This window comes from Zootoca vivipara, chromosome 7 (genome assembly GCF_965207765.1).
Source record: "Zootoca vivipara chromosome 7, rZooViv2.hap1.1, whole genome shotgun sequence".
In the NCBI taxonomy this organism is placed as follows: Eukaryota; Metazoa; Chordata; class Lepidosauria; order Squamata; family Lacertidae; genus Zootoca; species Zootoca vivipara.
In genome coordinates, this window is record NC_142590.1 from 63,168,323 (window position 1) to 63,184,627 (window position 16,305).

A 16,305-nucleotide genomic window follows, 5' to 3' on the forward strand; every position below is an offset into this window, starting at 1 on the left:
AACTTCAGCATCTTAAGCATCCACCACAGCCTCCACACATTTACTGAAGCCATCTGTGCTTTGTGCCCTGGCAAACAAACAATTGCTTTTCTAGTACCTGTCCCATCCTAATTTCTACTCTGCTTCATAACTATATTGCTGTCAGATCCCTGCACACTACTTATTATTCTGTCTTTTTCTGTGTCCCTAGGGATTAATCTTGCAGTCAGGATGTTGTTCAGGCCAACAGAGTAGGTTACAAATCAGTTCATCCAGGTTGTGTTTAAGATTGGGTTTTCTTTATTTTATTATTATTAAATTGGACAGGCCTGAGTCAACTGCTTCCACTGGCAAAAGGCCAAGCTACATGTACATACCAGATACCCTTTACTCTTAATCACTGTCTCCTGGCAAGCTCCAAAAGGTGAAGCAGCTTCTCTTCCTATCAGTCTAAGATTTCTTAGACCACAGTAGTAGGGAAAGTGTTTCTTTACATTCACACATGGGAGCGGATTCTGCAGTTAGGTTTGGGCTAGATTAGAATTAAATATTTCCCGGAAGAATCCCAGTGGACAATCATTTCCTGTTATGGTTGTATTCTTTCTTTCTCCCTCCCAGCTATAAAAGGCCATACATAACATGTTGTATAAGGAATGGCATTTTTTATTTTTGACAATTGGAGCAGTTAAGAAATCATTTGTTTATTACTTTAGGGCGGGGGGGGGGAGCAGAGAATAAAAATGAAATACAATGTAGTACTGTGTTGCCTGAACGTGCTTTTCTAAGGACTTCAGCTCATACCTGATCTACATATGGAGACGAATGAAAGTGGTCCAGTAATTAAAAGGTGGCAGACTGGACTGATCTATTCTAGGTTGCAAGAGGAGTTGCAATTTTTATGTTTTCCCACGTTGTTATTGTTTTTTAAAAAATCCTTACAAATAAAATACTAGCACAACAGGGAGATACTAGCCCATTTTACTTCTTGCTCTGCTAGTTTATTCAATGTGGGGAGGCTTTTATATTAAAAAGGTTGAATTCACCAGCAGTCTGAAATGATACGTCAGCTCAGGATTCTTAGACGCGGTTGTCTTCCAGTGGTCAGTTCAGAGTACCTGTTTAGCTATATAGGTGACTCCCCACTTACGTTCCAGCCCCCCCCCCACATAAAACGTGTGTAAGTGGGGAGCCCACTGCAGTACATTCAGCTTCCCGCCCAACAGCTGTTGAGCAGGGTAGCATGGCAGCAGTGAGAGTTCCCGTGCCCTTTAAATGTGAACTAAATCGTATTTCTCATCCATCCCTAATCATGGTCTTCTTTCTCTCTCTCTGGAATTTGTATTGTTGTGCTGCGATGACTGCTTACATAGTTATGACAGTGCCTATTGGGACAAATAACAGTAAACTGTGCCCAGTGCAAAAGATTAAGAGCCAATTCATACAGCCATTAGACATGAGATTACAAAATATTGGTTTTGCCTGTGGCTCAGATGCTGCCTGGTATACATGATTAAGCTTTCACATCACTATTTTAGGTATCTTTTGAGGGTTTGCTGTGGTGTTCAAGACATTTAAGTGGGATGCAGGTGGCGCTGTGGTCTAAACCACTCAGCCCCTTGGGCTTGCTGATCGGAAGGTTGGCGGTTTGAATCCCCGCGACGGGGTGAGCTCCCGTTGCTCTGTCCCAGCTTCTGCCAACCTAGCAGTTTGAAAGCATGCCAGTGCAAGTAGTAGTAGTAATAATAATAATAATAATAATAATAATAATAATAATAATAATAATTTATTTATACCCCACCCATCTGGCTGGGTTTCCCCAGCCACTCTGGGCAGCTTCCAGCAGAAATATTAAAATACAACCGAATATTAAAAACAGTACAGCATCAAACATTAAAAACTTCCCTAAACAGTCCGCCTTCAGTTGTCTTCTAAAAGTAAAATAGTTGCTTGTTGCCTTGACCTCTGGTGGGAGGGCATTCCACAGGGCGGGTGCCACTACCGAGAAGGCCCTCTGTCTGGTTCCCTGTAACCTCACTTCTCGCAATGAGGGAACCCCCAGAAGGCCCTTGGTGCTGGATCTCAGTGTCCGGGCTGAATGATGGGGGTGGAGACGCTCCTTCAGGTATACAGGACCAAGGCCGTAGATAAATAGGTACCGCTGTGACGGGAAGGTAAATGGCATTTCCGTGCGCTCTGTTTTCCGTCATGGTGTTCCGTTGTGCCAGAAGCAGTTTAGTCATGCTGGCCACATGACCCAGAAAGCTGTCTGCAGACAAACGCCGGCTCTCTCAGCCTGAAAGCGAGATGAGCGCTGCAACCCCATAGTCACATTTGACTGGACTTAACTATCCAGGGGTCCTTTACCTTTACCTACCTTTCAAGACATTTAATCCTACACATAGATGAGTCACACACTTCAGCTACATTTCATAGTTTCTGACAAAAGTGAATGAGAAAGGATTGCAGGTGCCTCAGATCAGCAGAGACTTGTCATAAACAACGAGTGTGAGCATGCCTTTCATTCATTCAGTTTCTTCCCTCATGGAGCAAGACCTTTCCTTATTCTCTGAGTGCCTTGGAGGAGCAGACTATACATTTAGCCGTCCAGTAGCCTCATAGATGAAACATCGTTCTATCTTTTTTATTCCAGCTCCTTTGGCCATTTCCAAGCAAAGGAACACGGCATTGCCTCGGGGACATCAGCAAGATCAGCTGATGATGACAATTTGAGATGTGGGCTGTGTCTGACCAGGCTTTCTGTCACCAAGGTAATCTGCAACCGGTATCCAACAGCTTCATTCAGCAGCCTTGTAAATGTTCTCAGATCGCCTGTCCACCCCTGTGCTATGCTGCAGCTCCTGCTGGGGCCCTGAGGCAAATGGACTAGACGAGATCGTGTGGTAGTCAAGTTGTTAAACGAGATAAGATTTCACAAAGCAAATGAAATCAGTTGCTGTCGAATGTGCTGCTAGGAGTATGTTTCAACATTCGGTGCACATAGCTGATTGCGATCTGAAGAGAAACCAGAGTATCGTGCACATGACTGATAGCTAGTTTCTTTAATGCAGAACAGATCTTCTCATTCATGGTGGTTTATAGAGATAAACAGCTCTTGCTCTCTTCTCCCAAACTTTTCTACTAATCTCTTACAAGGAACAGGTAGAGGGTGAAATCTACCTGTTCTCCCACTGTTCTGTTAATAGCCCACTGCTCTCTGGATCAAAGTGGGCTTAAACTAAGAGAAATCTGAACCTGAAACTCTGTGCTAATGGGGAGTCTATGACTTTACTGCAAAGTTGATCTGTTGTTCCCTTCTTGGGCTAATTTGAGCTCAGCTCTATGACCTGTGGATTGCAAATTCAAGCCAGCCTGCTGGTTTTGACCTTTAAAGCCTTATGTGGCTTAGGACCCTTGTACCTACAGGACCGCCTCTCCCGGTATGTCCCGCAGAGGACATTAAGGTCCACAAATAATAACATACTGGAGATCCCGAGTCACAAGGTGGTTAGACTGGCCTCGACCAGTACCAGGGCCTTCTCAGTATTAGCCCCGACCTGGTGGAACGCTCTCTCTCAGGAGACTAGGGCTCAGCGGGAGTTGTCATCTTTTCGTAGGGCCTGCAAGACAGAGCTGTTCCGCTTGGCCTTTGGACTGACTCAGTATGACCCCAGTGTTACCCTCCCCTAAGGCTTTATCCTACAGATATTTATATGAGGTTGCACTTGTAGATTCCTAATTTTCAAATTGAATTTTAACATTGTATTTAATCTGTATTTTAATTGAATTGTTTCTTTTATGCTTGCTTTGATATTCTTGTTGTTAGCCGCCCTGAGCCCGGTCTTGACTGGGAAGGGCGGGGTATAAATATTATTATTATTATTATTATTATTATTATTATTATTATTATTATTCAGAAGTAATTCCTACCATATTACGCCTTTGTGGTGCAAGTTCATCCCTTCCAGTGTGTTCCTGCCTTTCAAATGCATGGAGAGTAATAATGATACCAAGCCACTTCTCTGAGGGTGCCTCCTGTATTTTGCAGGTGGGATTCACACACATCTTGGTATTTTAGGTTTGTGCAGTTAAAGGAGATTAATGTTCAAAAAACAAATAGTAGTGTTGTACAACTCACTGTCCAGGACTTACAAAGGTCACTTTAATACTACATACAAATTATGATGGGGATTCATTAATGGTGAACCTAATCAATTCACACTTTCCAAATCAATATTCAAATAAAAACATAGCCATCCTTCAAAATTTGCACTTCTCCAAATTTTGCAGTACAATTCTGCAATGAAAAGATGCTTACAAAATTGCATCTGTTAGGGTAAAATGTGCATAAAAATGAATGCATTAGTGAAAATGGCATACAAAAATGCATTATATTAGCGGAAATTGCTCTACAAAAATGTGTTTTGGGGCAAAACTGCATACAAAAATGTGTATATTGTGAGAAATTTATACCACAATGCTAATGAATTTTCATGAAGACTTAAAATAATAATAATAATAATAATAATAATAATAATAATAATAATAATAAATAATCACGAATTGAAGTGAAAATGTGGGAAACTGAACTTAAGACTGGAAAACTGAGAAATGGAAAGAAATGAAAATGGATAGAATTCCCCTTCCCTGCTTGCAAAATACTTTGTCCCTTACCCTCAAATAATGGAGAAGGAACACTGAAATTTAGCAGATTCCACAAATCCTGGTTCTGTGCAGAGTTTCAGCATTGCCCCTTTTTGGACTGCAAAAACAAACACATTTCCAGCTCCAACAGGCAGGAAAAGTTGTCAAGGGTGGTGCTGAATGATAACTCTATTCGGAACCATTGCATCATATCATAGCAGTGATGCTACTTTGACTGGAGTCCAAGGTGTCTGCAGCCTGGGGCACTTGCTCACTGTCCAGCCTCAGACAAACATTCCAGGGGAATCTTATGCCTGTACCTGGCATGGCTCCTCCCGTGCCATAAATGGTTACATTACATTCAAGATGGCATTAAAGAGCAGGGCCTGAAACCTCATCCATCCAAGCCCCAAATTGGCTTCGCATGTGTGCAGGATATCAGAGATCTCTAAGCCATCTTGAGGTCTATTTACTTTCAGACAAAGGCTAGAGAACAAGCTCCCCGCTTCCCTGAAACTTGCCTGGGCGGCTTCCAACAAAGATTAAAATACATTGAAATGTTACACATTAAAAACTTCCCTAAACAGGGCTGCCTTCAGATGTTTTCTAAATGTCAGGTAGTTGTTTATCTATTTGACATCTGGTGGGAGGGCGTTCCACAGGGTGGGTGCCCACTAACGAGAAAGCCCTCAGCCGGTTTCCCTGTAGCTTTGCTTCTCACAGTGAGGGAACCGCCAGAAGGCCCTCAGCGCTGGACCTCAGTGTCCAGGCAGAACGATGGGGGTGGAGACGCCCCTTCAGGTATACTGGACCGAGGCCGTTTAGGGCTTTAAAGGTCAGCACCAACACTTTGAATTGTGCTCGGAAATGTACTGGGAGCCAATGTAGGTCTTTCAGGACTGGTGTTATATGGTCTGTAGGCATTCTGTGGTTTCTTTGATATGTAATGTAACAAAAGGCAATTCTAATTGTGTTGGAAACGAGAGCATCCAAACATAGGTCCTGAAGCACTGTGGTTGTTGGTGCCAATTCTGGACAGGGGCAGGGGGTCCCACAGACCTGCCATAGAATCAGAGCAATGCTGTGATGTGCCCCTCTAGCTCAGAAATCTAGATGCAAACCCCTCTCCCCAATGCATTGTGAATGTGTGCCTAATTACTGTAGTGTTTTTGCCTTTTGGCACACTTAGAAAAAGTATGGGATGTCATTGGTGCCAAAAAACGTCCTTTTGTGCTCAAAGAAAAGAAAATGCTAAATAATACCAGGATATCCACAGTTATTGGATATCCCTGCTATTGGCTATTATAACAATCTCCTGCATGTCCAGGTGTGAGAACAGTTTAAGAACAGCACTGCATACCAGGTAAGGTGATACGAGGTTCTGCGTGAAGGATCTGAAGCAAGGCCTAAGAAACATACTTTTTGCTTTCCTGCTTCCCACCGCTGCCACCACCTCCTTGCCCGGTCCAGCCTTTGTTATCCAAGAACTTGTTTTGTAAACCGAGTACAGGAAACTGAGATAGGAAAGCTTTTGGGGTTTCAAAGTCACTCTTTTGCTTCTCACAGCTAAACCATCTGGTGACGGAAGAACTGGTAAGCCATGGAATTCCAGCTGTGGGCATTTCGGTAAGGGCACCTGTTGTTTCTCCTTTTTTAGGTTATACTGTTTTTCTAGGGCAAGAGTGGGGCGGGGGAATGGTCCAGAGGTGAATTCTCTCAGCCTAACCTGTTGAGAGGTGCCTTTTGGAGCCAGAGGTAAACGTGTTTGAAATTAATCAATCAATCAATCTGGAATAAACACTGCCCTGCTTCAGTTTTAACGATAGCTACCTCCTGTTAGAATTCCCAACCCTATGCATCCCTATACTTCTGGGTTTGGTGAGGTTTCTCTTGAGTAATTATGCAGATATATTTAGTGCAATAGACAAATACAGCTACTGTTCTGAAAAACAAGAGGAAGCAAGTCCTTTCTGACTTTCGTGTGCCACACACACAACATGACAGAAGTGTACCAATTTGTTCTTGAACAACAGGGCAGAATTTCTAAGCCAATTTCTGTTACACAAGCCATTGTGTACCACCCCAATGTACATTAACTTGTGGCCTTAATTAGCAAGTTTTCAAATTCCTTAATTCATAACTAGTCAGCAGTATTGGCATTGCAAAATGGCTGTCTTGAATGAGCGAGACAAGCAGCATTGTTTGCCTTTGTTGTCTTCATCCCACAGCCTTTTGGAGCCTGGAAAACATCATGCAAGAATGTCATCCAGGCTGGTATCGATACAGTGAAGGATGTTTTAGACTCGGGCTATGTCCCAGTTTTACATGGTGATTGTGCTCTGGATTCGGAGCAGCACTGCTGCATCTTATCTGGAGATAAAATCATTGAGGTGAGAGATGAGTTCAGTTTCATGCATGCCAATAAATAGCACGGTGTGTTTATCCTTAATAGGTCATTCCCATCTTTGGCAGGTAGTTCAGCTGGCAGCTAGGGATGGGGAAGAAATTTGATTCAATGTGCTTCTAATGCTGAACCTATCACTTTCCAAAACCATATGCAAACCGAAACACAGCCATCCTCTGAAATTTGTACTTGCAGTCTTGAATTTTGCAATGCAGTTATCCAGCCAAAGAATGTGTACAAAAATGCATTGCTAAGATAACATATACCAAAAAAGGCCATATTTGTGAAAATAACATACAAATGCATTGCCTTGGGGAAATACAAATGTGCATAGTTTGCAAAATTACATATAAATAAGCTTATGTGAACTATGGTTCACTGCACTAAGTTCAGCAAACTGTGGTCCTCCAAAACCTATGCCATAATACATTGGTTAGTCTTTAATGTGCCATAAGTCTCTTTCTTGTTTTCATTAATAAGCACCTCTAAACTGATCATTTACATTCTACAAGTTGTATATAATTTTCCATGTCACTTTTGTGACTGCATAAATATTTTGTATGAACATCAGCAAATAGTTTTAAATAAATTATTGTCTAAGCTGCAGGGAGGTTTTGCTGTTTTTATTCTCTCTCTCCCCCTGAAGTAGACAAATTCTCATAATATGTTTACTGCATTTTCAGATACAAGGTTAATATAAGATGTGGCCCTCAGATTTTAAGTTGCACAATTAGAGCAGAACCATAGTTTCATGGTAGATCACATGCTTTGAATACAGAAGGTCCCTAGTTTCCTCTCTGTCATCTTAGGACGGAGAAAGGCCACTTTTTGAGTTACTGAGAGATGCTGCCAGTGAGAGCAGAATCTAACAGAGCTAGATAGACCTGACTCAGCATAAAGCAGATTTACGTGGTCCTCTTCAATTTTCCCTCTTGCAGGTTCTCGCTAAGAAATTCTCTCCTAGGCGAGTTGTGTTTCTCACAGATGTCAGTGGAATTTACAGCTGTCCACCTGATACCCCAGGTACAGAATACACATGTATAAAATAGGACAATTTATTTTGCACAGGTGTGAAGTATTGGCAAGAAGGACAAATCCAGCCAGTATCCAGACCAGCAGGAAGAACTAGTGATTGAACTATGCAATTTCTAATAAGCATAACCATAATGATTCATGCAGTCTTGTCTTGAAGTATTTATGTTCTACATATATCTTTCAGCAGATTTGACATGCTCTTCATTCATGACTCTTACTGAGAAGCAATGTATGTTTCTCACATTGTAGCTGCAGGGGGAATCCTAGATGACTTTGCCAATCACTGGGGAGGAACCAAAAGGTTCAACAATCCAAATTTTGGGCGACATTTAAAAGAGTTGCTGAAAAAATGTTTGATTGTTAGAGTGATCTCCACTTGGCTGGAATGATCCATGCAACTTGTACTGCTTTCACTTAAATTTCATTTACCCCTGGAGTTGTCTGCACACTATAAAATGTGATTAGCTACGTAGACTTTTGTCTAGTATGTGAAACCTGATTAGCTAGGATCAAAACAAGGCATAAAATGGGGAGCTAGGATAGCAGAAGAGAGAAATGGTAGCAGCAGTCACAAAGTAGATAGGATTAAGTGTTGTCTCCCCATCAATTGCTACTTTCAAGACAAAGGGAGAATTTTAGGCTCATCCTTACCAATTCCGAGATCTTAGGAACCTATCTGCACCTCCTATTTTGAAAGCCATTGAATTAATGACACTCAGACCATGGTGGCGTGGGGGTGCCTATTATATATGTTTCATGAATTCTGCTTTAATATTCCCACTGCCCTTTCAAAACACCACAGAAAATACCCCTTTTCTCACAACCGTTCTACATGCTTATGCTCGGAAAGAGCATGTCAGATCTGCTGAAAGATATATGTAGAACATAAATACTTCAAGACAAGACTGCATTAATAATTATGGTTATGCTTATTACAAATTGCACAGTTCAATCACTAGTTCTTCATGCTGGTCTCTCTTCAAGTTCTTTGCTCTCCTACTTTTAAGGCCTGCCGGGTTCTGGGAAATGGTGGGTCTGGAATGCTTTCTAGTGACAATGTGTCAGCCAGCTGCTGCTCCGGCTCTGCCTTCTCCTCCTCTCCCATTATTTCCCAACTTTCCCCCTCATCTGCCTCTGATCTGTGACCTTCCGCAAACCACTGTTCTAAATCTATACTGTCTTCCTCTTCCTCCTCCCTGGAAGGGTCAGGAAGGGGAAGCAGTCTCCACCATTCCTCCTCCTCTGCCCAGCCCCTGACAGAAAGGGGTTTTTACTCATGTTTGCTTGAACACGAATAGAATCCTCTCCACATGATCATATATCCTGATAAAACAGGGATGCATTCAAGTGAGCATAAGTAAAAATCCCCTGCAGACATTTCCCCCTTCAGCACAGGAGACAGACATGTTGGGGGCGAAGCTTGTGTTCATGCTTCTGCCCTCATTATCTCCACATTTAAACTTCACATGTTCAGGTTCATGCCTGAACACAGCTATTGACTCTCATAGATTAGTGTTGCACTCCATGCACCATGTTTGCACATGTCTTTAGACAGATGTGTGACTTGAGAGAGTACCATCATGCCCTTATAGAGTAACAAGATGGTACCTTAAGTGGCACGCAGAGTCATTAAAGAAAGCTTGAGGAGGGGCAGTTTGGACCTCCAAATTTCTGTGTGATCTTCCTAACCATTATGTCATCCAGGCTTCCGCCTTTGGCAGAGGGAAATGGCAAACACTTGGATTAAGCTAACAGTTTCCATGTTGCAATGTCTTCATGCTTTGGGGTTGACTTTTTCATGTTGTGTTTTGAGACATATATCCTTCTGGTAGCAATTCTGAACCATGTGTTTATTCTGGAACAGGCGCTAGGCTTGTGGATTCCATTGTCGTCGGCCCTGATGGAAATACGGAGCCACCTGTGCTCTGTTCTGTGCTGCCGCATGATACTACTGGAGGTGTGTCCTTGAAGCTGCAAACTGCTGTAAATATCGTTTCCCAGAGTCACGGAACCATTCCAGTTCTGATCTGCAAACTGGGCAGTGAAGCGGCTGAAAGGGCTTGTTTGACTGGGGAGCTGAAGGAAGGCGAAGGCACGACGTTTTCCTTCGCAGAATCATGAGGACATCTCTGCATGAGCCTTAAATGAGGTGGAAGAAGAATTTAACTGAGGTGCTACTATTGGACTTCAGGATCTATTTGTTGAACTTGTCATAGTCGATGTCAGATTAAATTAAATCTGTGATCCGCCGATAACGTATTAGCATTATATGATGGCACCATCTTCTACTGTGGCGAAATATTGTTTTCCGTGTCAGTGACCTCAGTGTTCAAAATGGTTTACAACTATGTGACTGCACAAGCCTCGGTGTGCTTAGATTGCACTCGTTTTGTTAGCTTTAGCTATTTCTGACATTCCTTTCACACTTCAGTACCTATATACTGCCGTGTTGCACTCACTCTTGTTCACAGCAGAAGGTACTACAGCGTAAAAGGAATGTTAGAAATTGGAGTTGCTGCCTCCCCTCAACAGCTGTTGAGGGGAGGGGGCAATCCTGGGGTGTGGGATGCTACACAAACGGTTTTCCGAAAGGATCCAGTGCACACAGCCCTACACAAAACTCCCACAATTTTCCGGATTTCCGGGAAAGCAAACGGATTTTTAAAAATAGCAGATATCACATAAATGAGTGCTGAACTTGCTCTATATTTTGCTGGATTTCTGGAAGTGGCTTTTACATCATGTGAAATATCAGATATAATGTGGAAAGTAACAGTTCGGGAAACATCAGGAAAACAGAATGAACTGGCCTGTGAATGCAGCCTTAGAGATGGAGATCCCTTGTTGATTTGTTAACCCATCTCCAAATAAAGTCTGCTTTCTACTCTCCATTCCAGATTGATGCCAGGGAGTTCATCAAAATAAGAAGCCAACTTATAAATATAACTTAGTATAATAAAGATAAAAATTGGCAGCATAATAACAGTTCCAAATAGCCAAAATAGGAATGACAAGCATATTAACATTGAAAACAGATTAAGATAATGATGGTGTTTAGTCACAACAATAATAATTAGTAGTCACATTTATATTCCACCCTTCCTTCAAGGATACAAGATAGCATTCACGGCAATTATCCTCTTTTCACCTCATGAGAATCGTATGAAGTAGTTTAGGCTGAGAAGGAAAGGAAGAATGTCTTTGTCTTGGCCAGGATGACCCAGTGAGGTTCCTGGCCAAGCAAGGATTCAAGCACAAGTTTCTCTGGTCCGTGTCCAACACTCTTGTTTCCACTACACCATACTGCCTCTCCATTTAGTACTGGAAGGACCATAGCTCGGTTGTTGCCCTGTTTCACACTGCGTGAAGAGCCTGAACTCAGATTACGGTTTCTACCAAAAACATTAATCCAGGGGTTCCCAAACTAAGGCCTGGGGGCCGGATGCGGCCTAATCTTCTAAATCCGGCCCGTGGACAGTCCGGGAATCAGCATGTTTTTACATGAGTAGAATGTGTCCTTTTATTTAAAACACATCTCTGGGTTATTTGTGGGGCATATGAATTCATTCATATATATTTTTCAAAATATAGTCTGGCCCCCCACAAGGTCTGAGGGACAGTGGACCAGCCCCCCTGCTGAAAAAGTTTGCTGACCCCTGCTCTAATCAGTACAGTACATAAGCAAAGCAAGAGTCAAAGGCGCAACAGGGGCAGGGCATGGCTACACAAGATGAGACATTAATCCAACAGTTGATACGTCCCTGGAACCCTGTTATAGTGGAATGGAGCAGGTATGGCTTTAGTGCAGCCAGCGGGGTGTATATTTGGTCTGAGGAAGCAAACAGGAACTCCTTGTTTCTCTGTGCTGTCTGTTCATGCCAGCAGTAGTGTCTCCCATGTCCTAGATGGCAGAGGAGGAGAGAGTGCCAGCTTGAAGTTGGCCCTGGCACCTCCTTTAGAGGGGGAGACTTACTTGTGGGAGCTGAATGGAACGAGATTCCAGGTACACAGGAGGCAGTGTTGCGGCTAGGGATTGGACCGGTATGGGTTGACGGAATAACAGCCCACTAGGGTCCACCCTGGGCTCAGAGTCCTCACCTGCCGCATTCTCCCCGGTTCCTGAGATCAAGCAGCAGTTTTTCATCTATGTTTGAATAAAAATAATTCAAGACAGCAGACTGCATCTGTCAAAATTATACTGATTTTTACACACACGCACACCCAAAAAATTCATGATGGTGCCTGAGATCAAGCTGAAGATTTTCATGTATGTTTAGATAAACCTGGGCAGTCTTTGGAATCAAGATGGTGGATTGTAACTTTCAGGACTACATTGATTAACCACCGATTTCAAAATTGCACTGATCCATTTGTTTCTTAGAATTCCTGATCAATGCGGACAAGGCTGCTAATACAATATATGTACATAGGGTTCTGCTTTGATAAAAAAAAAATAAAAAATACTCTAAACCTTTTGGTTCAAAAATGTGGGATATCAATATTTTAACAGACAAATAGAATAATAAGTTGGAAGTGAAGTTGGGCATATTTTCTGTCTGAAAGGTGGGAGTTGGGTTTGCAACCAGAAAGTATGGTCCTGTGAACAGCCCTGAGATATTTGATGAAGGGCAGTATATAAATCTTATATCTATATATCTACACATACACACTTTGAGGAAGTGCTACAGTTTAGCAGGGATTTATACTGCTCTGTACCTTAGGCAAAATGCCATTTCTACATAGTGCTGCTTCTGCCGCAGTCCCACTGCTAGTAGGATGCAGAGAAGCTGAGACAGTCGGGGCAGATCAGCTAAAGGAACCACAGGCCTCAGAAAAGAATCTCTGAGAAGTGCATGAGGAAGGAGGGATTGAGTGTCAGACCTGCCAAGCCGCTTTTCCGTGTACTCTTGTTGCAGCACCCTGTTGACATTTCATTTCAGTGTTGACCTGCCCTGTCCCAGAATCAAATCTCTGTATGGTTCCTTTCCCTAGATATTCAGGCTAGCACATAATTTCCCCCACGCCTGAATAAATACTGAATTCACTTTTGAAATATACACATAGAAAAAGATTCTAAGAAAGAAAGAAGAACAAGGCAAGGCTAAGGGGAGGGACAGTACAAAACCACTCTATAGAATAGGTTTGTATCTCTAAATGGGGAGTGCTAAATGGGGGCAGACCTGACCATGTGGTGAGACCTGCAGTGCCCCCATCATGCAATTTCACACACCAGATTGTGTGAAATGCTGTTGGCCTAGACACACCCTAAGAGAGCTTGCACAAGGTCTGGATTTGGTTGTGTGAGAATTGCGAGTGCCTTGGCCAGGGCAGCAGCCAAGAGGATGCTGGTGCAAGCAAGAGTTATCTCAGACAGCTCTGGCTCTACTATTTATAGCTGATCACAGAAGGTGACAAAATTAAACAAGCGCTAGCAGGTCTTGCATTTAAAGATCACACAAGTTCTTTCTTGTGGGAAATGGTATTCGATGGTGAAATCCTACTTTCCGGTCAATAACATTCTCTTGGGATGCATTTCTGGCAAAATTAATTTCTATGCAAAGAAATGTTCTACTGCCATTCTGAGAGATGCCAACTCTGGATGGAGACAAATTTGCTTTGTACTCTACCAATAAGGCAAAAGGGCACAGTAAAAGTAAAGGATATGGTTTCAAATTGCTTTTATGAAGCATTTTACTGCTTCCAGATGTTGTCATGTATCCTTTTGGAACCGGTAGTGCCACTGTTTCCCCAAATCCAGAACAAACAGAAATAGCCGTGTACAATTAGTTCTTCAAAACACGTGTGATGTCAAGGACCGTTACTGTGGAGTCATCAGCCCGTTAAGATGCACAACCCAGAGGGGGCAATTTCAAGTTACTTGGACAAGAAGGCTTGTATTGTTTAGATTGAAGATGTGGTGTTAAACCGCTGTGTGGAAGCAATGAAGCCCCTTCAGTGGAGCCCAAAATGAACCACTGAACCATTTTTAGTCAACCGTTAGATCATTCACACTTGTGTGCTTTGAACATTTTGATTTTTGGAGAGGTTTGTAGATTTATGATATAGAAACATGATAAGATGCTATCAGGTTCCATTTGCTTGGTATGCTTCTAACATGGTAGAGGCTACCACAGCTGCATTGATGTAAATTATGCCACATGGAGAAGTTTGGTGTTCTACGCCAAAGGACCAAATTACCCATCTAAATAGCAGACTTTCTACTTCACACACATCAACCATTACTGCTAGCGATGCATTTCAAAGAAAGACAGGACCCAAACCAAGGATAAGTGGGTCTTCCCCACTCCTTTCCCAGTGGTGAGAGCCAAGCAGCAAATACATTGAGTGCTTTGTAGCATTGCTATTTGGGAAACAGCCAAGTGCAGCTCAGGGGGTGTTTTAGTCTCACAGTAAACCCACCACTAGGTAAGCCCCTAGAGGAGAGGGGGGAGATTGGTGAAATCCTGTTTGGCAGTGAATGCGGGGGGAAGTGGGCAGAGGATGCCTCAACACTGATGGGTCCTGCCAAGGCACTTGGGCCCCAGCTGCTGCCAGGTTGCCAGGTGCTGATTGTGGCCCTGAAGAAAGGCTATGGAACTAGCCAAGGGCTGCCAACGTCCAGGATTTCATGAACATATCTGGGATTTGTCCGTCGGAAATAGCATCTGAGCAGAATTTCCAAAAATCGGTAAAAATATCGGGAAATTCGTTTTTTTGGCAAATTTCCTTAAAAATAGCTCAACAACTTTTGTGTCTGGGTTTTCACTTTTTGAAATATGGCAACCCTAAACTAGCCTGGAGTTGGGGTAGTGGAGTAGGCAAATTGATTTGCCTTCATTTACACCGTTACTAATGCTTAAAGAAAGAAAAGCAATAAGTAGTGTTTATATGGGGTAATGGGGAGTAATTGCTATACCTTTAAGGCAGATGTTTTGATAACAGAAATTCTAAGGTAGTTAGCTAAATGTTCATAAAAGTTGTATGTGTATTCTATAACAACCTGGCTGCTGTGAACCAGTATGGAGTACATGTATGCCTGCTTTGCTGTGTATTGTCATTTCCCTAGTGTTTTGTTACAAGAGATGTTTGAAAATTTGTAACAGCGTTTCACATATAACAATCTCAGCAAAATTTTATGAACGTCTGAAAACTCAGAGATGTGGTGAATAATGCCGACAGTCACCTGCATGTGATTGCCTGCATTTACTTGTTTTTTGTTTTGGAACAGGGAGAGAGATCATCTATTTTAGGGTGTTCACAAAACTTTTTTGGGATTGTCAGCATTCGTGTGTTAACGTCGGCAATCAGCAGGTTTTTGTTGTTGTTTTCTTTACACTCACTATAAAATTTATAGAAAACATCTTGAAGCAAACACATTTTATTTTCAGTTTATATCACATCCTTATCCTAAAGATCCAGGCCAGATGATACCTGAAAGACTAAGAAACTTTGGCACCTCAGTGTTGAGATGCACATACAGAGAGATCTATTGCAAATACAGGCTACTCCATTCATGTCAGTGGAGGGACAAGTGTTGCCTTTTGCAAATCCAGTCACTTTATTCAAATGACTGGAAAAGTCATAAGAGACTTCTATGTTATTGGTTTTTTGTATTTATATTCCACCTTATCCTTCCAGGAACTTAAGATGACATTTATGGCTCTCCCCATCCTCATTCAATCTTCACAACAACTCTGTGAGGTGGGTTAGGCTGAGAGGCAGTGGCTGGCCCAGGGTCACCCAGTGAACTTCATGTCTGAGTGGGGATATGAACCCTGGTCTCCCAAGTCCTCTTCTGACACTCTGACCACTACACCACACTGGCACAGAAGGATCAAGGCAAAGTATAGAATTATACAAATCACAAGAAGCTGCTTTTCTCTTGATTTCAGTGGGTCTACTCTGAGAATGACTAACGCTGGATTTCAACCAATGTATGTAATAAGAATATTAATTGTTCTAACTGGTTTTCTAAGATTAATAACCACAATTAAGGTTTTAAAAAAGAAAAGGAAAAAACCAGAAAGTTCTTAGCTATTGGTTCAGATAAAATTGTGAGTGCTCACCACTTCTGAAAATGTGGACGTTTCGCCGCTGTATACAAACACTGTTGTGCCCCTCATGGAAATATTTAAAGGTTTTACCAGGGGGGGGGGAGCTTTGAAGGTTTCAGTTTGAAGAGGAAATCAGATCCGCCGAAAATTAACACTTCAGAATTGATTTATGAAATGCCAAAGAATTAGAGT

At 42.3% G+C, this 16,305-nt stretch overlaps 1 protein-coding gene across 2 annotated transcripts in view; it reads left to right on the top strand.

Moving 5' to 3' along the window:
• LOC118089509 (uncharacterized) overlaps positions 1 to 12,235 on the top strand; it is a 36,700-nt gene extending 24,465 nt beyond the window's left edge. The window contains exons 2-6 of one of the 2 annotated variants that reach the window (XM_035124266.3): positions 2,630 to 2,747; positions 6,187 to 6,246; positions 6,849 to 7,010; positions 7,963 to 8,047; positions 9,924 to 12,235. In XM_035124266.3, the coding sequence (XP_034980157.3) occupies positions 2,630 to 2,747; positions 6,187 to 6,246; positions 6,849 to 7,010; positions 7,963 to 8,047; positions 9,924 to 10,180 (682 nt within the window). In that variant the 3' untranslated portion in view covers positions 10,181 to 12,235. The remainder of the gene's footprint in view (positions 1 to 2,629; positions 2,748 to 6,186; positions 6,247 to 6,848; positions 7,011 to 7,962; positions 8,048 to 9,923) is intronic. The other variant, XM_060277177.2, reaches the window with a different exon arrangement.
• The last annotated feature ends 4,070 nt before the right edge of the window (positions 12,236 to 16,305 follow it).